This window comes from Pteronotus mesoamericanus, unplaced genomic scaffold (genome assembly GCF_021234165.1).
Source record: "Pteronotus mesoamericanus isolate MK-2021 breed Mesoamerican mustached bat unplaced genomic scaffold, CSHL_Meso_final contig_74, whole genome shotgun sequence".
NCBI classification, from domain to species: domain Eukaryota; kingdom Metazoa; phylum Chordata; class Mammalia; order Chiroptera; family Mormoopidae; genus Pteronotus; species Pteronotus mesoamericanus.
The window spans coordinates 33,593,364-33,618,470 of record NW_026555247.1 but is presented as its reverse complement, the minus strand read 5'-3'; the positions used below and the strand labels follow the sequence as shown (position 1 = coordinate 33,618,470).

General features: G+C 44.3%; 1 protein-coding gene across 1 annotated transcript in view; it reads right to left on the bottom strand.

Moving 5' to 3' along the window:
* Positions 1-23,950, bottom strand: part of MALT1 (MALT1 paracaspase) — a 52,513-nt gene extending 28,563 nt beyond the window's left edge. The window contains exons 1-6 of the mRNA XM_054583736.1: positions 23,676-23,950; positions 15,265-15,431; positions 5,626-5,747; positions 3,070-3,229; positions 1,445-1,623; positions 909-1,005 (exon numbers count right to left, since the gene is read on the bottom strand). Of these exons, the coding sequence (XP_054439711.1) occupies positions 909-1,005; positions 1,445-1,623; positions 3,070-3,229; positions 5,626-5,747; positions 15,265-15,431; positions 23,676-23,950 (1,000 nt within the window). The remainder of the gene's footprint in view (positions 1-908; positions 1,006-1,444; positions 1,624-3,069; positions 3,230-5,625; positions 5,748-15,264; positions 15,432-23,675) is intronic.
* Positions 23,951-25,107: the final 1,157 nt, after the last annotated feature.

Below are 25,107 nucleotides of genomic sequence, written 5' to 3'. Positions count from 1 at the left end.
ATCAATATCTCCTACTATTAACGACATAACTATAAACGCATTATGTTTAAATAGAATAAGCTCCCACATTCTGCACTTCATGAGGGTGATTGTTGATTAATCATCATTCTTTCCTTCAGATGCCTGTTTTTTGAAAAATGTTTTATTAAAAATCTTTTCCATGAAATCAAATTCTTTATAATTTAAGTTCTAATACATTTTTGTCAAAAGTGTTTAAACTATAAGCCCTGCCTGGCGTGGCTCAGCTGGTTGAGTGTTGTCCTGCAAAGTGAAAGGTCGCTGGTTTGATTCCTGATTAGGGCACACGCCTGAGCTGTGGCCAGGTCCCTGGTTGGGGACATATGCAAGAGGCAACCAATCGATGTTTCTCTTATACATTGATGTTTCCCTTCCTTTCTTCTTCTGTTCCCCTCTCTTTAAAAATAAATAAATAGCCCTGGCTGGTGTGGCTCAGTGAATTGAGCGCTGGCCTGCAAACTGCAAGGCTGCCGGTTTGATTCCCAGTCAGGGCACAGGCCTGGGTTGGGGGCCAGGTCCCCGGTTGGGTGTGTGTGTGAGAGGCGGCCAATTGATGTATCTCTCGCACATCGGTATTTCTCTCCCTCTCTTTTCTCCTCCCATTGTCTCTCTTTAAAAATAAATAAAATCTTAAAAAAAATAAACTATGAAATTCAAACACAACCAAAAAATATAAATAAAAAACTATTTTTGTTATGACATATTAACCTAGATTATTAATTTAGTATGTGTCGTCTCCAATTTCTATATAGACAACGTAACTCCTGATACTTAACGCACCATTAAATAGAATGGGGTAATAAGCTGCAGCATTTCTGTTGCTTAAATGTTTTATTTTATACAGCTTCTATTATACTCCATTTGTCAGAACACTGAGTAACGCTGCTTACCTATGATGACTTCTACCTTCTTGCTATCTTGACTGTCTCGATCATTATATACACGACACCAATAGGTTCCTTGATGCTCCAAATCCACATAAGGTACCTGTACCAATATTAGAAGACACACACATTTCCTCTTTAATTTTAGTTTAAATTGGCTTGGATAAGAAGTTATTTTGTATTTAAAAAACCCTACAAAACAAAACTTCAAGTGGCTTTAGAAACAGTCTTACTATTTCCATTCCCTAGGTTAAGTACTGGTCTAAGCAAATGATACAATGAATCCAATAATGGCCAGCTTGGTATAATACTGTATTTGACATTTCAGTAGAAACCCTTAGATGTGGGCTGGTGATGTTTTCCAGCACTCCTGCAAATATACAAATCAATTAATATTAAATAATAAGGACCTGAAACAAAAATACCAAAAACATGAACACACCCCCAACAAATGGGATTATTAATGTTAATCTTAATTTTCAATTATACTATTTCTTTTACATATTAGCACAAAAAAAATACCCTGGAAACCAACTTCCTACCATGTATGTCTTTTTTGTCTCGTGTGTTAACAGTGATTCATTTTTGAACCACTGGTAGTGAGGAATAGGGCTTCCAACAGCCACGCACTGCAGGACCAACGTGCTTCCTGGCATCAGCTTTTGGGACCTGGGTTCAACACATATTTGCAACTTGGCCTCAGAGGTGCCATCCGAACTTCCTTAAATTAAAAGAAAAATATCATTAAACATAAATAAAACCTATGAGTAACAAATAAATTTCCCCCCGTAATTAAAAATGTGTTTTCATGTTCATCCCTCATTTTTACAATCTTTAATAGCATCTCCCAAACGATGTTTCATAAAAACTACAGCATTTCTAGAAATATTAAGAAATGTTCTGTGGGTAAAAGAATGCTGTGGACAAATAAATTTAGAAAATTCTGGGTGAAACAAGTTAAACAGATCTTTCATTGCAGGACCTCTCAGGGCGCTGAAAGTGTTGGTGTGCACTGTGCATGTAAGAGGAGAAAAGGGTTCAGGTGGTTTCCAAATGGGTTTGGCTGCAGAATCTTGCGGGTGGGGGCAAACATCTGGAGTGATACTCCCGTTCAGCACAGAAAGCTCGACATTCTGCTTTGATTTGACTTGACTTACTTGACTTAGTAAGGAGTTTTGGTGAATAAATATGGACGGGTTATCACTAGCATTTCTTTCCAAGGCAGGTATCGGAAAGCACGACTTATGGAGCTCTCGCTGCTATTCCAGTTCCCTGAGGACAGAGGACTGGGATGCGGAACCAGGTCTCCCTCACGAGACTCAGTGTCTTGCAAGTGGAAGGTGATCAATAATATTTGTTGAATGAGTAAGATTCCATTTATAAACACGGAATTTCATTACATGCACAGAAATATTCTAGAAAGATATAAATAACTCTCTTAATTAATCATTACCATTTTTAGAAATGGTTTGCTTATTTAGGTGTACAAGGAAGAGTGTAAGACAGACTAGAAACAAAAAGCCTGTTTTCCTCCTGTTCTTTTTGGCAAAGATGACAAAGGATATGGTCGTCACAGTGTGTGTGAATAAATAAGAGAATGTGATGTCTACTCTTTAGAGTAGACTGGTTTTTATCTCCATCAATACTGGTTATTGGACTAGAAAGGTGAATGACAAATAGAAAAATTGATGAAATGCTTTATTGTAGCAAAGGATACACTATGTGCCCTTTCATGTCAATATCTCCTCTAAAGTTTTACTCCACAACACAATTTTTTTAGGAGTAATAGAGTAGTTTGGGAGGAAAATGTACAGTGTGCAAAGAAACTGAAAAGTGAGCAAGACTGTATTAGATTTTTCTCTTCCAAAACCAGACACTACAACATTCAAATCCAAGAAAGGTGGCAAGCTGGAAGAGGTCAGCGGCAGGGCCGGACTGACAAGAGTTCTGTGTCACCCAAAGGCGCGCACGCGTGTGAGTGTATCTCCATAAGGCAAAGAATCAAAGCACACGGGATAAAATCTTGAGAGCTGGTGACCTTATACTGGGCTCAACAGATAAGCAAGCTTTTGGCAATATTTTGATACTTTGAAATTACTTAAAAGTAAACCATTAAAATAAATTGAAATAAGGTAATTCCCTTCCCAACAATCACTCAGTTACTTACCCTGGAAGCTTTCTGTTAATTCTGTGACATCACAGACATCCAGCTGTGACCACTGACTGAATTCAAAGGTGCAGTTGTTATTAACTCGACAGACATAAAAGCCTGCATCTTTTACATGGACTGTGTTAAAAATAAGTTCTGATGCATTTCCGTTTGGAATCTGGGAAATAATCAGTAAGAGAATAGCAGTGACTCATCAAAACATGCTTTATAGAATGTGCTGTGCAAAATGCAGGATTTCTCTGGAGCTTTGAAAAGTGTATCTTTTTTCTAAGTTCTAAAATATTTGTTACTTAAAAAACAAATAGCATTTTGAGTAATATAGGACTGAAGTCTTATACTCTTCTACAAACCCATTAACCAAAGAGGTAATACACTCTCTCCCATGAATCTTCCCAAAACTCACTAACAACAAAGCGTCTGTTCTGCCATCTAAACTGTTCAATTGTGGGGATTAAAAGAACCCACAACGCCAGCTCTTCCGAGGTAAGCAGCCATGTGACATGACAAACACCATGGCGAGGTGGAGAATACACGCACAGTTAGGCCTGGCTACTAATCCCAGCTCTGACCAAATTTGTTGTTAGCACTTGAGCAAGTGACTGCCCCTCGAGACCGATTTTTCCTGTGTGCGATTCTGTAGGAGGACAGACTCCTCAGCCAGCACACTGCCTTCAGGGTCTGGGCAGAGCGAGGCCACAGAGCCGTATCAGCGGTGGGAAGAAACGGCCCCCGCTCTGGTCACCACGGTTTCACCTTCTGGGTTTCACCTTCGCTGCTCCCATCAATTCACCAGCACCGCCCAACCCTGCATGCTGCCAAGAGGCTCATCAGCTCCCCCGCAAAGCACTTGACCAAGCTCAGCCCTCTCTCTCCCCTCTCAGACCTGCAAGAGCAAGAGCACTTTGCTGAAGATCTGACAACTGGGACGGCAGGTTGCCCTTAGCACTGCCCGGAAGTCCTACCAGGTTGCCCTCCCAGGTTAAAAGACGGGCGGCTCTCCTATTAGGCCATTCAGGTGTATTTCTCTCTCCTCAGGCCTCCCGCAAACCTACTTCTCTCAGCCTTTGAATTCAGATAGAAACTCGCTCCTCTTCCTGCCGCCAAATCACACGTGAGTGGCTTCTTTCTTCGTAGCACCCTATTTTTCTCATAGCTCTTAACTCAAGGAACTATCTTAGGTGCATGCTGTCTGTCTGTCCCCACTGGGGATGGCTGGGCCTGTGTGTCAGCGGTTCGCTGCCATGGCCTTAGAACACGCCCGGCACAATGCACACGCTCACCAAGTACTGGCTGAATGAGTATCTCCTAAAGCGACCCACAAACATTACAGTGGTTTGATGATATTTGACTCAGACCTTTCAAGGCCATTACAGCTCTTCAAATCTAAGATGTATTCCCCATCCTTTCTCAAATCAGGACAGAATTCACGAAGAATACAGGAAGCTTTATCTGTTATTCCTCCCTCCAAAGGCATTTATTAAAATGAAAGCAACCTTGCAATTGAAACAATATGGTAAAAATAACTTTAGCTACCATGTCTTGAAAGCCTAGGCACATAGGAAACCTGTCTATTAAACGCTCACAACCCCCTACGCCAGGCGCGCACATCACTAACGACAACAGCCAGGGTTCCGACGCAGGCCTGCCCAGCGCCAAAGCCTACGTGCAGGCTTTCTGCTACCGTTCCCAGCTGCTCTGCCGACCCGCGTGCGGGGCTGGAAACTAAAAAACTGTACAAAACCACACACATCTTCCAAGGCATACGGTGACCCCATTAAAGGAAAGATCATCATCTTAGGACTCTTTATCAGTTTTAGGTTTGCAAATGTAGACCTACGGCCGAGTTTGGAAGAAAGCTTAGTTATCTGACTAACAGCCTGAAAAGAATATGGAGTTTCAAGGTCTGACCTAGGAGGGAAGGGGCCAGGGGACACAGATGGAAGAGAGAGGAAAGCCACCGTGTGCGACAAACACGGGCCAGCCAGAGCAGCGAGCACTCCCCCGTGCCACCGTGGCCGAAAGAGCTTTGAAGAAAAGAGAATGCCAATACTGTATATGGTTTTAAAGTATTTGTTGGGTGGTGCAGAGATATAGCACTTCCACAAGAGGAACATATGCCCCTCCACCCAGCTGGGTTCTACTTCAGAATCTCACAATAGCCTAAATCTTTTCATATAATACAGTTATCTGGAATTCTTAAAATAATATTGCATTAGCCCTTCATGTCTCCTTGAGAGTGTTTGAATTAAAGAACTTTTACAGATATGTTAGACTATACTGCTGAAGCTTCCTCTTTAACATTGTTGCTCCAAGTAATCCCTACTTTCCATGATTTTTAGGAAGAGAACTAATTTTATTATTGCTTACAATTTTTAAAAGACAATTTTGGAATTGTCTTACCAAAATAAGGATTATTGAATACTTCAGTAATAATACAGCAGTGTTTCTCAGATCAAGATTCCTAAAAACATATTGAGGCTAATAATGCTAATTCATTTCCTATCATTCTACCTTCTTATGACAGAGGAACTTAAAAGACATTTTAAAAATTACCTCTTTGTTCATTTTGAACCATTGATATTGTACAAAAGGATGTCCCGTTGCCCGGCAACACAGTTTCACAAACTGTCCAGCCAAGACTGCCTTTGATTCGGGGTTTACGGTGATCTTTATTCCTTAAAAAAAAAAAAAAGGACAAAGAAAAACAAAGTTAACTAAATACAGTCACAGAAGAGCTTTCCTTGTTTATGTTCCTGGAACAAACAAAAAAAGTCGTATTTTGGAAATAACCTGCATATTCATCCTTGTTATAAACCGCCCACTCAGACCTCTTTCCCTACCAGGTTATGAGTTTGTGAAGTTCCAGGCTTTGTAAAACCAGGAGGAAAGAAACTCGCCTGCAGAAGACTTTGATCTGTTGTGCTTCCCACAACTGGGGGAGAAAATTGTTTGTCATACTTCTTCAGTTCTTAGAAGTATTTTTTTCCGCATTCTGACAGGTGTGAAATCAGGATGCACCTCACAACGGATGCCTCCCGGCAGCAGCCACGGCGGAGCGGGTGCTCAGGGCCGGCCCGTCTGCTCCGAGGTGACCGCGCTGTTGGTCACACAAGCGTGCGGTTGAAATAAGTACAAATGTCTACAAAAGACATCTGAATTTCAATGCTATGATTTAGTATTAAAATGAAAATTATTCTGTAAGCAGAAAGGCGCAGAACCAGAACGGCAGGATGTAAGTTTGATACACGTGGAACATTTCTCATTTGAGAAATGACTATCAGCAAGGAAACTTGGAAACCGTTTGATATGAGCTTCAGAGGAAATCCTGGAGTCAATGATGAAAAAGATCCCCCCACCCCCGCCTCTCCCTCACTCACTGCCTCTGGAGAGGCCGGCTGCCATGGCGCAGGGACCCGGGGCAGCCCTGCGGGCGGGCGGGCCCGACGGTGAGGAAAGAAACTCGGGCCTCCTGCCAGCAGCCACCGACAACAGGGAGTTTCCACACCCGGCCGAATCGGCAGGCGGCTGCAGCCCTGGTCGCCGGCTTGACTGCCATCACGTTAGAGGCCAAAGCGTGAGCCCACACCACCCCGCAAAGCCACTTCTGGATTCCTATCCTCAGAAACCGTATGAGGTAATAAATGGCTGGCGTTTCAAGCTGTTGGTTTTGGGGTAATTTGTTACGCAACAAGAGACAACTGGCCCAAAGGAAACCCAAGTTAGAGAATTTTACATGTGCCAAGGTTATAACACATAGCACTGGGTTGGTGGCCTTTCAGGAAGGAAGGAGAAAAGATCATTAAAACGTATAGAACTTAATTTCCTGAACCTACTTTTCTTTTCTTCTCTATTCTGAATGTGATCTCTTAAAAGTATCTTTTTCCTCTCAACCATCAATCCAAAGGAAGAAAACAAGATTACACGGAAGAGGAGTGTCCAAATAATAGCAATCTTAATTTGTCAAAGGCACCAAACTTTCTAGGGAAAAAAATAATAGGGTAAAATTAGGTATGTGAAATCCATGACAGAAAGATACCAAATAAAACCAAAATCCAAGCCCTGACCAGTGTGGTTCAGCTGGTTGGGAGCTGTCCTGCAAAGCCAAAGGTCCTGGGTTTGATTCCTGGGCAGGGCACATGCCTAGGTTGTGGGTTAAATCCGCAGTCGGGGCACAGACCAGAGGCAACCGATTGATGTTTCTCTCTCACATCTTTGCTTCTTTCCCTCTCTTTCTCCACTCCCTCCCCCCAAAAAAATCCAAGATAAGTAAATATTTCAGTGTCCAGGGAAACCCTAGAAAATCTTTAGTAAATAGAGTAGAATCTCTCAAAAAAGAATTTAAAACCCTTGCAAAGGGAGAGCTTTCATATTCATTAGTTCTTTACGTTGATGCCAAGTTAGCAAAGGTGGATGAAGTAATAGTTTCTCTGAGTTCTGTCAAACAAGTTGGTAGACTGTACCTTGTGAAGTCAGAAAAAGGGATGAGCATTCTTGCCTAAGCCAGCAAATTCACAACAGCGTATTTTAGTGCCAGGAGAGCCTTATATCACACCTTTAAGATACAAAGATGCTGACTTTTAAAGTTGAGGTGTGATAGGAGGAAATAAAGTTTGTAACAATAGAAGGGAACAAACATGAATATGAAAAATATAGGAGCCGTGGCTAAGCTGGCTTTAAAATGTGGATGTCTGATGGCTACCTCAGACCTGACGTGTCCCCCGCCCCCCCGAACAAAGTCTACGCCTCTACGAGACCCTGCGGTCTCGCCGCCTCTGAGAAGAGAAACCGGTTTCCAGCCTGCCCCCTGGGTCCTGTTACTCAGGACAAAAAGCCAGCAGTTGCCCCCAAATCCCCCCTTCTCACTCCCTCACCCCACACGGAATTTGTCTTCGAGGCCTGTCAGTGCAGCTGTTCCGCGTCTCATCGTCCTCAGTGTCATGATCGCGGAGCCACCACCAGCTCCTGACTGAAGCATAAGCGTGGCCTGCCACCTTGTTTCCTCGCTTCCAACCAGCAGCCCAACGTCTTTTTGAAACATAGATGAATCCATCTCACTCCTCCGATTAAAGCCCTCCCCTTGCGCGCACTTGGGAAAATCCACACTCCTGACCACGCCCACGAGGGTCCGCGAGGGCCAGCGCTGGGCCCGGGCCCTGCCCCCTCCTCCTTGCTCGCCGTGCTCCAGGCGCTACCGTCCTCTTTCCCCCAGGAGACAGGTGTTTTCTGCCTTCCCCCGCCCCGGCCCCGCACCAGATTTCCCTCTCAGCCCCCCACCCTCTCACGGCAGAGCCTCCAGCTTCTTTGGGACCCGTCCCTAAACGAGCTCCTCCTCCATCCTGGTTCTCTGTTGCTTCCACCCTGCTTTGTGGTCTTGCTTGATCACACTATCCACCTGAAACCCCTGTTGTTTATTGCCTGTCTCATCTACTAAAGCAGAAGCTTCATGAGAGCAATGACCTTGTTTTTCTTAGTCATGAGTTTACTGGAACAATGCCTGGCATATGGTGATACAGTGGGTGTTCAACACCTATTTGTGAATAAATGTATAATAAGAATAATTACTGTAGCAGCAATTTCCCGACTGCTTTGTATGTGCCAGGCATTCTGATCTCTCACCTTCAAAATAACCGAATGAGTTAAATACTGATTAGATCTACGTTACAATGAAGAAAATGAAGTTAAGCTCTGACTGCTGTGGCTCAGTTGGTTGAGGGTTGTCCCACAAAGCCGAAGGTCGCCGTTCTGATTCCCGGTCAGGGCACATGCCTGAGTTGTGGGTCTGGTCCCTGGTCACGGCCTGTGTGATAGGCAACTGATGGATGCTTTTCTCTCCCATTGATGTTTCTGTCCCTCTCTTTCTCCCTACCTTTCTCTCTCTCTAAAATAAATAAATAAAATCTTAAAAAAAAAAAAAGAAAATGAAGTAATTTGGTCATCCAAATTAACTGGGGTAAATTATTTAACCTCTCTGAAATTAATTTTTTTTCATAGCAAAAATGGCAGAACCAGCATACAAATACAGGTTTTCTTAGACTTGAAAATCCTAAAACTTTTGCCCTGGCTGGGTAGCTACATTGGTTGGAGCATCATCCTATACGCCAAAAGGCTGAGTGTTTGATTACCAGTTAGGGCACACACCTAGGTCGCAGGTTTGTCCCCCAGTGAGGGCACCTACAGGAGACAACCAATTGACGTTTCTTCCCCACCTTCCCTTCCCCAAATCAATGAACAAGTCCTCGGGTGAGGATTTAAAAATTATCATAAGAAATAAAATTCTCAGACTTTTCTTATCCCAGTGCCTCTTTTTTTCCTTCCAACTTTATTGAGGCATAATTGACAAATAAACATTTCATATATTTAGTGTGTACAACATGATTTAATATACATACACAAGTGAAATGATTACCACAATCAAGTTAATTAACACCTCCACCACCTCACAGGGTTATTATCTTCCCTTGGTGACTGTCCTTCCCTTGGTGACTGTCGAAGCACCTCCAGTGCTAATCCCGTGGTCTGCGCTAATCCCATATTCTGCGCTAATCCCATCTTCTGCAGCAGCAAGCTCCTCCCACTGAAGGGAGTGTGTCAGGCAGCCTGCAATCTCTCGCATTGTGACAGTGCTTATGAATTTACCAAGGCGAATATGCTCTGCTATGATTCAAAGAGAACAGAGACAAGAACATTGAAATGAAAAGGCTTTCTCCCTAGAGTGTTTTAAAAGGAATGCATGACTTTAGTGGCAAGGGCCCACAGGGCCAGAAGGTTCTAAAAGGTATCCTTCCCTTGTGTGGGAGACAAGACTAAATGATTTTTTTTTAAGGTTTCATTTACTCATTTCTAGAGAGAGGGGAAGGGAGGGAGAAAGAGAGGGAGAGAAACATTGATGTGCAAGAGAAACACTGATTGGTTGCTTCTCGCCGGGCCCAACCAGGGACCTGGCCTGCAACCCAGCCAGGCATGTGCCCTGACTGGGAATTAAACCCGCAAACCTTCGGTTTGCAGGCTGGCGCTCAACCCACTGAGCCACACCAGCTGGTGCTAAATGATTTTTAATATACATGCAAACTCAAAATTTATACGCCTGTCCTGTACCAACAATTTAATAGTCTAGTCTTCAATAAGGAAGCAAATACATGTATGTATTATTTACTACTTCAACAACTGAGAATTGAAAGGAAAAATGTGATTTGGAAACCAACCCTGGTGAGTAGTAGAGAAGTCACAATACCTCCCGTGTTTTAACCGCTCATGCTTCCTTCCTCCCACGTAGCATTGTGTGACGGGGAACCGTGGCCAACCTTTAACCACGCTCATAGCGCCCACTGGCCAGAGATGCTGAACAAAGGTAAGGAAAGGAGATGGCCCAGAGCTATGGAGGGTGCACTGAGGCACACAAATGAAAGTTCTGTTTTGAAGGGTGAATGCAGAGCTTCCTGACAAACAGGTCTATTTTCAGATAACATCTGCAGAGAAGTCAAAGAGGTTACTCGATTTCCTGTAAGCCGGGGAGAATCTGACAAGGTACGATGGAACACAAGGACTGTGCTTTCCACACACAGCATAGCAGACAGGTTAGGGTGATTCCTGACTTGACAGAAGGGCTCAGCATAGTTTGCCTTTAAGTTACTCTCTCTCACAATGCACTTAAATATTGATGTAATTTATAAATGGCTTTTCCAGGAACAGAGCGATTGTATCCATTATAATGCATCTATTTTCAGAGGCCATGAACCAAAAAAAAAAAAAAATTCCATCACTTTCCATCTAAAACTCTTAGTCAAAGTTATTGTGATAATTTCTAAGCTCTCATGGGAGAGTGCCCCGCAGTGCCCCAGAATGAATACCCATTCCTCTCCTCAAACAGTCTCCCTCCATCACATGACTGGAGTATGTCCATGTACGTCATCTTACAAGCCAATTGACAGCAGCACCTAATGTGGCTAACGTCCCAGTGACCCTGAACACCCCCGGGTGGAGATACACTTTTCAGATCTCATTTACTTCTCCCTTTCTATCTCTTCCTTCTTCCTTATCCTTGTTCCCATCCATTCCACCTTTGCCTCTTTTCACTGCTTGATATTTTTCCTTTCGAAAATTTCTGCTGCTCATGAAGTAAGAAAAGTCCCTTATAAGTTAAGATCCAGTATTTGAGTATTTTAATTTGGCACAAAGAAAAAAAATTGAAGTCCATGGATCAAAGAGGCAACTAAGGTCATAATCACTAACTAAGTTCCCCAAACCACCCAGAAATTTCCCTGCATTATGGAAATGACATTGTGTGCTGGTCAGGGCCAGCAGACCTGGCCTCTCACCTACCTTTGTCAATAACTGTGATGCTAGCCAAATGAAAACTTCCAGAAATCTCATGTTCCACATAACTGTTTGCTCACATTTAAAATTTAAATGTTCTTAATAGTACTCTTCTGAAGGTACAATGTGAAGGACAAGCTGGCCTACCCACGTGCAGTGGAAATGCCCAATGAGAGAGAAAGCAGAAGAGGGTAAAACCTCAGTCCCGTGGCGGGTGCTCCCTCAGAAAATACAGCAGGTGTGAGAGCCCACAGCGGCAAGACTCCTGGGGGAGCGGCCAGGGCTCAGGCCTCCTGGTGAGCGAGGGGCCACTGGAGTCAGCTCCCAGCCACGGCACAGGCGGCAGGCAGGGGTCGGGGCGCCGCCCCAGCTGCTCCTGGACTCCCCACACCAAGGCAGACAAGGAGCTTGGCCGCGTTCTCAAAGCAGAGGGACGGATCCCGCAGCCAGCGCCTTGGCGATCCCTGGCGGCCTTCCACGAATCACCGGCATGGAGCGCGGCAAAGTGGGACTGAGAGAAGTTGAGCGCTTCCTCTCCTCCCTGCATTTAGGGCTGGAAGGTCTGTTCTCAGGCTCACAGCATCTTTGACAGCCAACTTACCCAAAACAGACCTCTCTACACAGATAATCAGAGAAAGATCATTGGACTGCCTGTGAATTAAGAACTAACGTTCTCCTATGAAACTGCGGTACTTCAAAAAAAAAAGAGAGAAAACAGTATTTCTAGTTTGTATTTTCATCAAGGTTCAGGAATACACTGCAAAAGAAAACCTGGAGATCAGATAAAACTTTCTGTACTTGTCTTTATGATTATACCAGACAGGATCATTTACAGGCTTGTCTGCCTTACTGGACTGAACTTCCGGCAGGCAGGAGCACTCTTGCAGTTATCTCTGACTTCTCGGTACACAGTGCCCAGCACAGCAAGGGTACGGGAATACAGTAAGTGTTTACTGAATGAATGAACAAAATCCCAAATTAAGTTGATTCTATCAGAGCTTCCATTTTTAATATAATTCCAGTAGTTTTTCTCATCATTATCCTTATTAAAGTATTAAAATTCTCTACAATTATTTTTTAAAAGATTTTATTTATTTATTTATTTATTTTTAGAGAGAGGAGGAGGGAGGTAGAGAGGGAGAGAAACATCAATGTGTGGTTGCCTCTCACGTGCCCCCTCACTGGGGACCCGGCCTGCAACCCAGGCATGTGCCCTGATTGGGAATCAAACCAGCGACCCTTTGTTTCCCAGATTGGTGCTCAATCCACTGAGCCATACCAGCCAGGGCCAATTCTTATATTTCTTTGTTGAAATATCTGTAAATTAAGGGTTTTAGGTTATCCACAAAAGATGTAAATAGAAAGCTAACAGTAAACTATTTCTTCCTAAAATTACTGAGCTTTGTCAGATCCCAAAATATTTCCTCTTAAAGCAATAATTAACGTTTAAGTAATAACTGATTCCTAATCGACTATGGCTAATATGACCTAAAACTTCCCAGGAACAGGCATAATGGTCGTATAGAAACTGCACTCCTTGTCCTGTTCTCACCTCAAATGTGAAAAAGTCCCAGGGGGTAGGCAACTTCCAAATATCAGAATGATCTGCACAGGAGAACAATGAACAGTAAAGTGCTAATCCTACCATGTGGAGAAAAATACAAAAAGCAAAAATAAACTTTTCAGAAAAAAAAAAGATTACTGATATTTATTATAGCCTGGTACTGTATTCATTGCTGACTTGTCAAAAATTAAACCACATTGTTTAAAATTTCAGGCTACACAGAAATACACACGTGGCCCAACTGCAGTCAAGCCCAGTCTTGTACATGGGAAACTGTGAGAAACTGGAAACTGCAGATCTCAGGGCAGCCCTCACTCTACCGATCATGAGATGTGAGGCCTCTCTTGTCTAAATGCGACTCAGCACGGCATTAGTTCACGTAACTCCTGCAACTCCGCGATGCAGGGCACACTGACGCTCAGTTTACAGATGTGATGACCAGTGGGCAGAGTAATTCAGTGTAATTATTGGAGAAGAATAAGATATAAAATTACATTTACTTCCTGGAGAGGTTCCTAAGTTGTCAGAGGCCCTGGCACTCCTTGAAGTATGAGAACTTAGCAGCTAACAGAGCACCCCAGACTGGAAGACTTTAATCATTGCAACCACTGGGTTCTATTCTAGGCTCTGAGGGATATAAAAATGGATAAAGATCACCTTAAGGGAAGGTTTACTGACTGGAGACAGACAACAGTTTTATGTAGACGGGATCTGCATGAGCAGCTAGTGGTTCCTACCCCATACCTCTCGGTACGAGGAGGCAACGAGGAGCATATAGGTCAAGCAGCCAGTACGGTGCAGAACACAAAGGAGGCATTTATAGGAGGCCTATTTTATCATCTACATTAGGCCTTGTAAAGTAGAAGATAACCTGTAAGTCCCGGATTGCTGACTCATAACCCAGGGTCGTTTCCATTTGTAGCAGACTTTTTAGTTCCCTCCCCAGTGTCTGTGGCCTCCTCGCTCCTTCCAACAGGCCACTTTTGCTTGGTGGGCCATGTGTAGATTCTGTTTGGTGTGGTTTCTAGAAGGCCGGCTCAACCCAACAGCTACTCCTGGCTTTGAGCCAGGCAAATCAGCACATTCCATCTCCCTGGCCACAGGAACGGGTGGAGGGAGAGGCACGAAGGGACAAAATTAGTTAATTAAAGTGAATCTTATGATTTTTGCTGGACAGAGATGAACGCAAAAGCAGCCAGTAGATACCTTGTGCCTACGAAGAAAGTCGGTGTCGGGGGAAGCCAGTGTAAGGAAAGGAAGAGCAAAGATGAAGATAAACCAACACCTTGCAAACAAGGCTGATCCCTGCCTCCTGTCTTGAAGCCCAACCTGCTTCAAGACTTTTCAGTTAGAAGAGCCAACATGCTCCCTTTGTGATGCCAACTGGCGTCGGGGTTTCTGGTCCATGTGGTTGATAGCACGCCACCGTCATGTGCCCTCATTCCCCAACCCCAGAACAGATACAGTAAAAACTTAAACATATTATCACAAACAAGTTTGTTGTCGAATAAAATCAAAGGCACGTGCGACAGAGAGCACTCAGTCCATGGCTGCTTCGCTTCTAGCGGGGCCTGTAATGACCGACTGGATGCCCGCCCTGGAAAGAGGTCCGCGCGCTGCTACCGCCGCCAGATGCCTGAGATGACTTGGTCCCTCCTGCCTGACACTATTGCAGCTGACCGACTCTATCCGCAGAGGTGGGCAGCAGGGACCGTTTCCTATTCCTCATATCTCACTTTGGAAGTGAGAAACCGCACTCAACACTGATACAGTCAGGAAAAAAATCACATCCAGTCAATGAACATTTCAAAAGCATCGTGCTGGCAAAAAACTTTAAACAATAAATATTTGGCATATCTGTTTGACTCCATTCATGTACATACATATGAAGAAATGTACGTGTGTGTGTGTGTGTGTATTTTTTTTTGGTGGCTATACTATTTCAACAGAAGTCACAGAAACCTTACCCCTAAATACTTCAGCATGAATCTCCTTGGAATAAAGACAGTCTTCTATAGAAGAACAATACCATTATCATATAATTCTGTAATATCTAACTCACAGGTTATATTTAAATTGTTCTACTTGTCCCAAAATGTCTTAAATAGCAGGTTTTTTAAACCACACTCCAATCAATGTTTATGCATTGTATTTGCTTTTTGTATGTTCTTTATCTGCGTCAGCCCTGGGAAAAATGAAGGCTCCCTACATTTACCTTTTCCAAAAACATTTAACACAAGTCATCCAGTCAAATGCGCTGGTTTCCTCCTGTGTGCCTCCGCGAACTCCCGGGGAACACAGCCGGGGCCACCTACCTGGGGGGCTGAGAAGCTGGAGGGCCTCGGTGTGCTCCAGGGCCTGCAGGAAGTCGCTCAGCTCCGCCACGGTGCAGCCCTTCTCACCCAGGAGCCTCAGGAGACACAGGCTGGGGCTTCCTTCCGGCTCCAAGACCTTAAGGGAGCACTGCTCCAAGTCCAGGCAACTGAAAAAGACAGATTTCATTCAGGTTAGCAACTTTCCTCAATGTAGCATGCCCGCTCCGCGTTTGGCACCAGAGGTGGTGTAGGAAATAGACTGCAAGGTGCTGAGTGGCAGAAAACTATTTATGTTACAAATGCTACTGTCTTTTCTTCCTCCTCCTGCCACCACAGGGGAGTCCTCCTCATTCCTACATCCAGCTCAGCTCCCGTGAGAACAAGAGAACGCTGGAAGTTTCATGTGCGAGAAATGCGGCCTTGATTTTGATCAACATTTTTACCGTTATCTTGGGGATAGGGAGATGAGATACGTTTCTCTACTCTTTCTTGTACTTATATAAAATGTAAGTACAAGAGGCATGCATCTCTGACATACTGAAAAACAAAAAAATTAACATACAGTATTTTGTATGATCAAAGTACTGTGTCTATGTGGGTATTTGCATGAGGAAAGCAAGCTACGAAACAGTGTATGTTCTGTAAGATACCATTTTTATTAGCAAGTTCTTATCTATGTGGAGTAACTTTGCAAAGATGGCCAGGAACCCGTGGCAGTGGCTGCCCTGCAGAGGGACGAGGCCAGAGCCCATGGGGAGCAGGGCGCGTGGCTGGATGGTGCACTTTTCACTACAAAGCTTTTTGTACTATTGAATTTTTACTATGTGTACTCATATTTTCTATAATTACAAAAAAATAAAATAAAAAGACAATACTAGTGACATTCAAAGGACTTGTAAGTGCTCAGAAATACCCTTGCACATGGAGCAGGCACCCTATGGTCTGCGGGCTCACCCTGCCCAGTCACCAGATTTTGTAAATAGTTTGAGTGGAACACAGCCAGACTCATTAATTTACGTCTTTACAAATGTATATGGCTGCTTTCCTATTACAATGGCACAGGTGAGCAGTTTGTCTGCAAAGCTGAAAATATTTACTGTTTAGTTCTTTACAGAAAAGTCTGCTATCCTCTGCTCAAAGGAATCTGTGTTGAAACTATTCTTTTTTCATACCGGTATTTAACAGACATGTACAATGTCCTTTTCAATGCTACTGTGTTCAGTAGTGGTGTACAAGGTCAGAAAGACAGGCTGAGATCAGACTGCAGGAGGCCATCAATTATGTGACAGGGATTATAGATTTCAATCATTTCACAGGAAAGGCAAATACAAGTAACAAACATTCAAGAGAAGGAAAAACAATGAGGAAAAATCAAACAATCAAAATAAAACAAAAAAACTTTACAAAGAGACATAACAACAAAGGTGACAAAGCCTTTAGGTAACTTCCGTGATATGCTGTCGAATTTGCACCTCATAAACGTCTGCAGGCACCCCTTCCTTTCTGCCAGTCTGAACTACAGACCAACATAAACCCTTGCTTCTCCCAGACCACACCAGCCCTTCAATCACACTTCAGACACAGTTTCCCAGTGGTGTTTATCTTATATTCCACGGGCTGGCAAACTTTTCCTTAAACTGCTGGAGAGTAAATATTTTAGGCTCTATGGGCAATAGAGTCTCTATCACACAGTCTTCCTTCTTGTGTGTTTTGTTTAACAATTTTTTAAATATAAAAACCATTCTTAGCTCATTAGCTACACAAAACCAGGCAGTGGCCAGAATTTGTCCCACAGGCCACTGTTTACAGATCCCTGATCTACAAGTTTAATTTCCCATGATTCTGTCTTAAAACCATGAGCTTTTCTTTCATAAGCATGTATTAACTAGATTACAGTACTCCTTGAAACCAGAAACCCCATCATATATATACATTACATATATATTTAATCCCTCAATACCTAATATCTGTCTTGCTCATATTAATTATTCAAAATTAAATGGTTACTGAGTGAATTTCAATCATAACTAAAAAGCCTGGACGCCTGAATAGGTGATCGAATATAATTGTACCACAGCTGTGTTTGGCAAGCTTTCTTATGACTTGAAATAGTCTTAATCCACATTCATTTTGATCAGTTTTATTAAAAGGATGTCATAGCATTTATTTAAAGGTCACTCAAGATTTATAATTCTGTGATAAAGTTAGTTCCCTCATAAAAAACATATCCAACCAAAATAACTTCAATAGTAGTATCATTTATCTCATAGGATTGTTAGTCTTAAATTAGATAATCCATGTAGAAAGAACTTAGCACACGGCTTGGCAAATAATAAGTACTCAATAAATAGTCCTATTATGCAATAAAAGTATGGGCGTATCAAAAGAATATTAAGGATAGTTTCTTATGTTCATTTCTGGAACTGTTCTAGTTTTACCTTAAAAGTCTTTTGAGTAGCTACTATTTTGGTAACCTGATACTGTCCTCCAATGTTTCCTCTCACTGTATTTATTAACTAGGTGTTTCTTTCTAAGGATCCTTGTTATAGTTATATATCCAGAACTCCTGTTAAGTGTGAATCTTCATAACATATAAATCATCCATTCCCAAATTCCACACTGCAGACCAGGGGCAGCACAATCTGAAGTCCGTGGTAAGATGGTGAAAATAAGGACAAGACTGTCTTTACCCAAAGATTGTCTTTTCTATACTTTTGAGTGTTAAAGTGTCTTTTCTTTTACGAAATAACGGTGAATACAATGGTTGCAAAAACAGAAGCTGACAGAAGACGCCTGTTGGTCCTTTATTGTAAAAATGTCTATTACTAGTCCTCATAACAGCCAGGTCAAGGAACCAGTATTCGAAACAACATAAGAATTACAAATCTTTCAAATAATGAGAATAGGAGATTTATAAAAACAAAGATGCTGTATGCTCAGTATAGTTTTTATGATTCAGAAAGGTTATCAGGATCTGGTACCTGAAATTAAGAAGCCATCTCAGCAAATGCAACCAAGTGATTCTTTAATTAATGTTTATGCTGATATAGAGAAAATTAAAAACAATTTTTTTCTCTTTAAAATAAATAAAGATCAAGTTGAAGTAGACAATGCTTTCTGCTCCAAAACAGGAGGCACAGGAGAAAAACAAATTTCTCTGTCTCCTTTCCTTTTACTAAGTTTCCACATGAGCACCTGCTTTCAGCTAAGGTGATGCTAATGTGTACCGACTTTTATTTCTTTTTTAGTTACATTCCTGTAAGACTGTGCTTTGAAGTGGTTTCCACCAGCCCTAATTTGGAATTTCTGATTTAAATTAAAAGACTCTTACTGAACAAAATGGACTTTGCTTTAAAAAAAAGTATCTATACTTATCTTTATGTTTAAAAGTATATAATCAAATAAAACATATCATTCATCTTTTAGGGTACAAACTATGGCACTGTTTGTAGGCTCTTTTACTTCTCTTTTTGATACACTTACTCTTTGGAATATTTATTAAGTCAACAACTATTTACTAATCACACAAAATAGGCCAGCCTTTTCCCCTATCTTTGAGGATACATTGTATAGCAGCAAACCAAGCAAAATTCCTTATCCTCCTGAATTTTTCTACAGGAGAACACACACACACAGATTTCTCTCTCTCTCCCTGTATATCCATCCATCCAACAGTGACTGACGCTATGGAGAAAAACAAAGCGAAGCAAAGGGAGAGACAGGCAACGTTAGAGCAGAGAGTAGATGAAGGGGGTAATTTTAAATGTTATCAGAGTAGAACTCATTGAGAAGGTGACTTTTTAACTGATTTTAGAGGAGAGAGAAACATCGATTTGTTGTTCTACTTATTTCTGCATTCATTGGTTGTTTCTTATATGTGCCCTGACCAGGGACCGAACCTGCAACCTTGGTGGAGAGGGACACGGCTCTAACCAGCTGAGCTACCTGGCCAGGGCCGAGAGGGTGACTTTTAAGCAAACATTTGAAGGGGTGAAGGAGCAAGTCACGAGGTCCATCTGTGCAGACCAACTCAGGCTGAGTCAACGGCAGGACAAAGACACTACAATCTCTATGGAGAACCCAGAAAGCAGGTTTGGACAAGAGTAGAGAAAGGGAGGGAGACAATATAGGATATCAGGTCCGAAAGTTAAATGTTAGCTAAATGGGTTTTTACCCTGTGTTGTGAGCAGAGGAAGGCTAAGACTGATTTCATGTGTTAAAAGAATCGTTCTGACTGATGTACTGAGAACAGACGGGGGGCGGGCAGAGCAGGAGAAGCTGGGCAGCTACTGGGGCAGTCAGGGGAGAGAGAATGTGGCTTGCCCTGGTGTTGTGGCCACGGAGGTTGGATTCCGGAGCTGCACAGCAGAGACAGCAGGCAAGGTGTGTGAGAAAAGGGATGTGGCGTGCACATGCGGAGTCAGGAAAAACTCAGGCCCCAGCAAAAGGAAGGATGTAGTGGCCACTGACCGAGATACAAAAAACTGCAAGAGAAAGAGGCTTATGTTAGATTTTGGACACAGTCATGTTTAAGATGTCTATGAGTCATTCCAGAGGAGAAGGCAAATAGGCTTCCAACAAAATGAATGGGGACTTTAAAACAAAGGTATGGATTTAAGATATGAACTGAGAGTAATCAACCTAAACATATGCGAAGTCAGGAGATGCAAGGATAACACCAACAAGGGGGCTAGGTGAAGTGTGGATGAAGAGCCAGGAAGCCTGAGCCCTAAGGCTCTCCAAAATCGGCAGAGATAGAGAAGGAAGAGGTAGAGGCCGGAGGAAGGTTTTCACAGTTGTTCCTCTTCCTGTCACAGACCCCCTGAGTGCAGATTTCTGCAGCCACGGGAGCACCTGCCAGGCAGCAGGTACGCAGCGGCTGCCGGAGTTTCCTTGGTCCACTTGGTCCACAGTCTAAGTGTCCTCCAAGGATTTCAGGCAGCCATTGGTGCGTCCAGAAAGCTCCGTAGTCTCTGGGGCCCCCATGTTCTATGCAACCGTAGAACTTATGTAGCTTGTGCAGGACCCTCAGAACCTATGCCTATTTATATGCACAGCAAGGAGCATTCAGTATCAGCTGAGCCTGGAATGGAATTAGGCTTGAATTTGCATTTAGGGTATTCCCCATATGTACATGGTTGAGGGAAACTAAACGACTATACTGCAAGGATTTATTCTAAGCCATCAATAAGCATCTGAAAACATTTACAATGATTCCAAATTCCTGATGGACAGTTCAGAACAGATGCTTGTGGTTTATTCTCATCTAGTTTGAGGAAGGCTATAGAGTCAGAAACAAATGAAAAGAACCAGAATAGACAACCTTTTGAGTTTGTGAGGTTTTAGGGCCATGAAACCAGAGACTCAGAGAAAAGCACCTCACATTTTCCTGGGAACTGTTACCCACTTGGACTCTCACGCTACAATTCCTAGGTTTGCCTCAAAGAAAAATACCTGCAGGGCCTCTGCTATTAGAGGCGCTCTTCTGCCATTACTATGCAATGACTTTAAAATAATTTTTTGGTCTTAAATAGAGTAAGCATCACCAGCCTACCTTGCCCCTTCACCTGTCACTCTGTGTTCCCAGCACTCACCTTTCGTTCTATTAGTTTAATTCTGACTTCAACAGGCACGTGAACTTAATGATCTCCAATTCTCTAACCTTCAGGATGCCCTGACGCTCCTCACCACAACTAACCTGCTCTGCACTAACCTTCAGCACCCTAATGTCGTCTCTTACCAGACTTCCTGCCCTGAAGTTCCCAGATTCCAAACATGCATGCCCTTCGTTGCTTGTCACCCCTTCTTGGTGACTGCCCTTTCCTCTATATCGACTTCACCAGGTAGTATAGAAAGCTACCACCATTCTGGAGCCTTTAACAGCACTTGACCGGAGGCTTAGGGAGGAACACTGAATGCTTGATGTCAGGTGCCCGCTGCTTTTAGCGCCCATTGGCCAGGCTTTCACAGTGGCAGGGCCTCACTCCCTCCTCTCTGCTTCCTCGCCAACCAGGAGCCCGCCTCAGGAAAGTCCAAAGCCTAGAGTACTGGATAATATCACAGATTAACCCATCTCAGATCTGGTGATCTGACCCCCAAAGAAGGCAACGGTTTCCATCACTGTAAGTCTAGAGATTCTGAAATCTATGGACCTAGAATAATAGTATTTTGGACTTTCTTTGCATAGCAGAGTGAAAAAAAAATATGCCGCCTGTCTGCTCAACTTTGCGAGCTTTTCCACTTCTTAATTCTGTCCTCTTATTGTGGCTCCTATGTATGGCCAGCTAATCCCAAATCATTACAACTCTGGCTTAACCGAAACTCTCAAACTTAAGGTTTAAGGGGTAAAGTAGATAATGCATGTAAACACATAGTACATAGGTATATGCTAAGTGGTTAATAAATGATAAAAACTTGTCATTATTTTCCACAACCAACATAGCATTTAGCGTTTATTTGTGAATGTTCCAGAGTGACAGTCCATTACTAAGCCATTATTAACAGGAGCTAAATACTTGTCATCCTTTTATATTCTGGAACTTCTAGCAAATAATAGGCACTTAGTAAATATAATTTTGAATGACTATCTCGCCTCTTTTTTTTTTTTTTAAGATTTTATTTATTTTTCGAGAGAGGGGAAAGGAGGGAGAGAGGGAGAGGGACATGATGTATGAGAGAAATAGCAATCAGTTGCCTCTCATGCCCCCAACTAGGGACCTGGCCTGCAACCCAGGCATGTGCCCTGATGGGGAATCAAACCTGCAACCTTTCAGTCCGCAGTCCAATGCTCAATCCATTGAGCCACACCAGCTAGGGCTGAGTATCTCTCCTCTTCATTCCAAAGTATTTAGAGTGTATAAGATAGGTTCTATGCATGATACATAGAATCTTAAGTAATAATTCCTGTCCTCAAGGAGTTTATAAAGAAGTACATAAATAACATATAGTATAAGACAAAGTTTAGTGATATGAGAAGTTAAAAAGAACTGCAAAAGGAAACCCAAATCGTAACAATGGTAAAGAGCAGTGGTTCTAAGTGTGATCTGGGAACCCCTTGTGCAGGTCTTGAGACCCTTTCATGAGATCCACAAGGTCCACATGATTTTTCAAAATAACGCTAAGATGTTATCTTTTTCATTCATTCTCTCGAGGAGTGTTCACTGGAGTATCTGGTGTTACATGTCCTGCGATAGTGCAGCAGACTGAATGAATGCAGAAGCACAGAAAAGAAGCCAGCTCTCTGCAATGGAGCCAAGGCGGGAAGATGTGCAAAATGGGAAACAATGCGCCTTTGCTAATTTTTTTGTTTTCGAGAAGCTCATTTTTCCACAAAAACATGTTATTTCTGTTAACATGCAATGTGTTATTCTTTTAAAATAGGCTAATACTTTAAAAATGCCATAGTTTTAATTTCTAACATGGCAAATATCAGTCTATACTGTATGTATGTAATATATAGAAACCACAGAAAAAGCTCACTGGGATCCTCAAAAATTCTTCAGAGTTTTGCATGGGCGTCCAACCTGTGGCCTGCCGGCCCCATGCAGCCCAGGATGGCTATAAATGCAGCCCAACACAAAATCATAAACTTACTTAAAACATTATGGGACTTTTTTTGGTGATTACATGTGGCAATGTATTTAATGTGTAGCCCAAGACAATTCTTCCAGGGTGGCCCTGGGACGCCAAAAGGTTGGACACCCCTGGAAGAAATCCTGAGACGGAAAGTTCAAGAACCACCAGTGCAGCGGTTCCAAGAAGCCTGGTCACAGGAAAAGAGTTTCACCTCCCGTTTACTGTTCATGGTGAAGTCAAGAAGCCAGCTTGGTGAGCTGGTTGATGGAGGAAGATGGTGAGTTTAGCTTCAGTCTTTCCCACCATCCTGCCCTCCCCACAGAAAAAGCTTCATCATGACCTCCTGCACCCCAAACCCCTCCCTCTCGTTCTCTTTTTACCAGCACTTCTCCCTAACCTTCCTGAGGTCTCCCAGGCCTGTGTCCATATCCCGTAGGTTTGCATTTTAAGTCCTTCGGAACTCCCCTATCACAATGGTCCCCAGAGAGTCTTCCTGCTCTCAATATCCTCCTCCGTCAACCTCCACTTCTCTTTCTCAGCCCAAGGAGAGGACAGGAGGGAAAGGGTGCCACCCCCGGGGTCCAATCTCGAATCTCTCACACGTCCAGCACTTTCCTGGGTTAAAGCTGTCCCTGTGCAAGGTTAACCAAATGCTGCCCGCGCCCTTTTCTCGGTGCTCCTGCCACACCAGCGGCCCCTGCACGACCCGTGCGGCCACGACACACACCGGTACCAGCCGCGGTCCTCCCACCCGGCGCCCACCGCACGGTGCTCGCGCGCCCCAAGCCCAAAGTCCGCTCCCACGTGACCCTGCCCTTGAGCCCCCGGCGCCTCACCTCAGCCGGAGGCGCCCCCGACTCCCCGCCACCTCGGCCAGCCTCCTCCAGCCCCGGCCCTCGGGCGCTCGGTCCAAACTCCCGCTAAGCCTCCGCAGCAGCGGCTCCGGAAGACGGCTGATGGTCACGCTGCCCGGAGCGGGGAGCGGCGGCCCCGAAGGTGTGACCAGAGGCAGCTGCGAGGCCGGGGGCGACAGGGCCTGCTGCGGCTCCCCGCACTGCGGCATCTCCCGTGCAGGCGACCCCGCGACTGCCGATGCTCCCGCCAGCCGCATCGCGGGCGTGGGCTCTAGCGCACCTTCCGCTCGTCCCCTCGCTCGCTTCGGCACCGCGGAGGCAGGGGCGGAAGGACAAATCCGGCGGCCGCGCAGCACCGCACAAGGAGGAGGAAGCTCCGCTCCCCGCCCCGCCGAGACAGGTTTGCCGGAGGGACCCGGGTGGACCGGCCGCACCAGCAGGGCCGTGGGGGCGGGGCTTGGGCGGGGGCGGGGCCGCCCACTGCCTGCGCGTGCGCGAGACTGCACCTCCCCCGCTCTCCTCGCCAAATCCGCCAGCCAGGGGCGCGCTTCAAACCCAGGGAGGTGGAGTCCTGGTTAAGCAGGAAGAATCGGTGGTTGCAGCTGGAGGAGGAGGAAGCGGTGGAGGAACTACGCCCGGGCGGCTCCACTACCGCGAGGAAGCCTGCAGCGTCGGGGCTTCCCGAAACCGTGGGAGGAGGATTGCCTCACGCCAAGGAAGGGAGCGCTCGGCTCTCGGTCGCCGGCCCCGGCCGCTCGCTCCAGGGCCGCGCTCCGCTGACTCAGTGACGTGCGTGTGCCGGGCGACGTCACCGCACCCACATTGGGCAACCTCCGGGGAGGCTTCCTTGTTTTAGGGATTGATGTGTGGGGCATAGTTAAGGGAAGTGGTGCTAGACTCCAGATACTTAATGGAAATTGCCTGAAATCTGTGCCTAGACATAAAGAAAACGAAACGAAACAAAACTGGGCTGCGGCGTATTTTAAACACCTTGGAAATGATTGTTTTCAGCAGGAATCACCTGGTTTCCTCCCCAGTCTGGGCAGGATATAAATTGGAGCAGGCAACCTTAGAGAGATTGCCCTCCTCTGGAAGGGTGCAGCGTAGATGAGATAGGCGCTCACTGCCACCTAAGCTCGCTCTCCCAATCGCAACAATCTCAACAATCGATGTTAAAGGTCGTCCCACTGAAAACTACGGGGTCGTTTTGGGACGAAGCAGTAACTTACAAAGTGTGACCAGCCAGATTGCTCCCAGACACAAGGATTCCTGGCACAATTTCTGGTGCATTAGCTTTTTCATCACAGGACAGCAGGATTTTCTGTAGCCACAATTTGTACACCCAAATTTTCACTACTTGTTGGTGAGGTAGTTGCTTCATATACAGTCTCCACCACATTTTGGCACAAGCAAT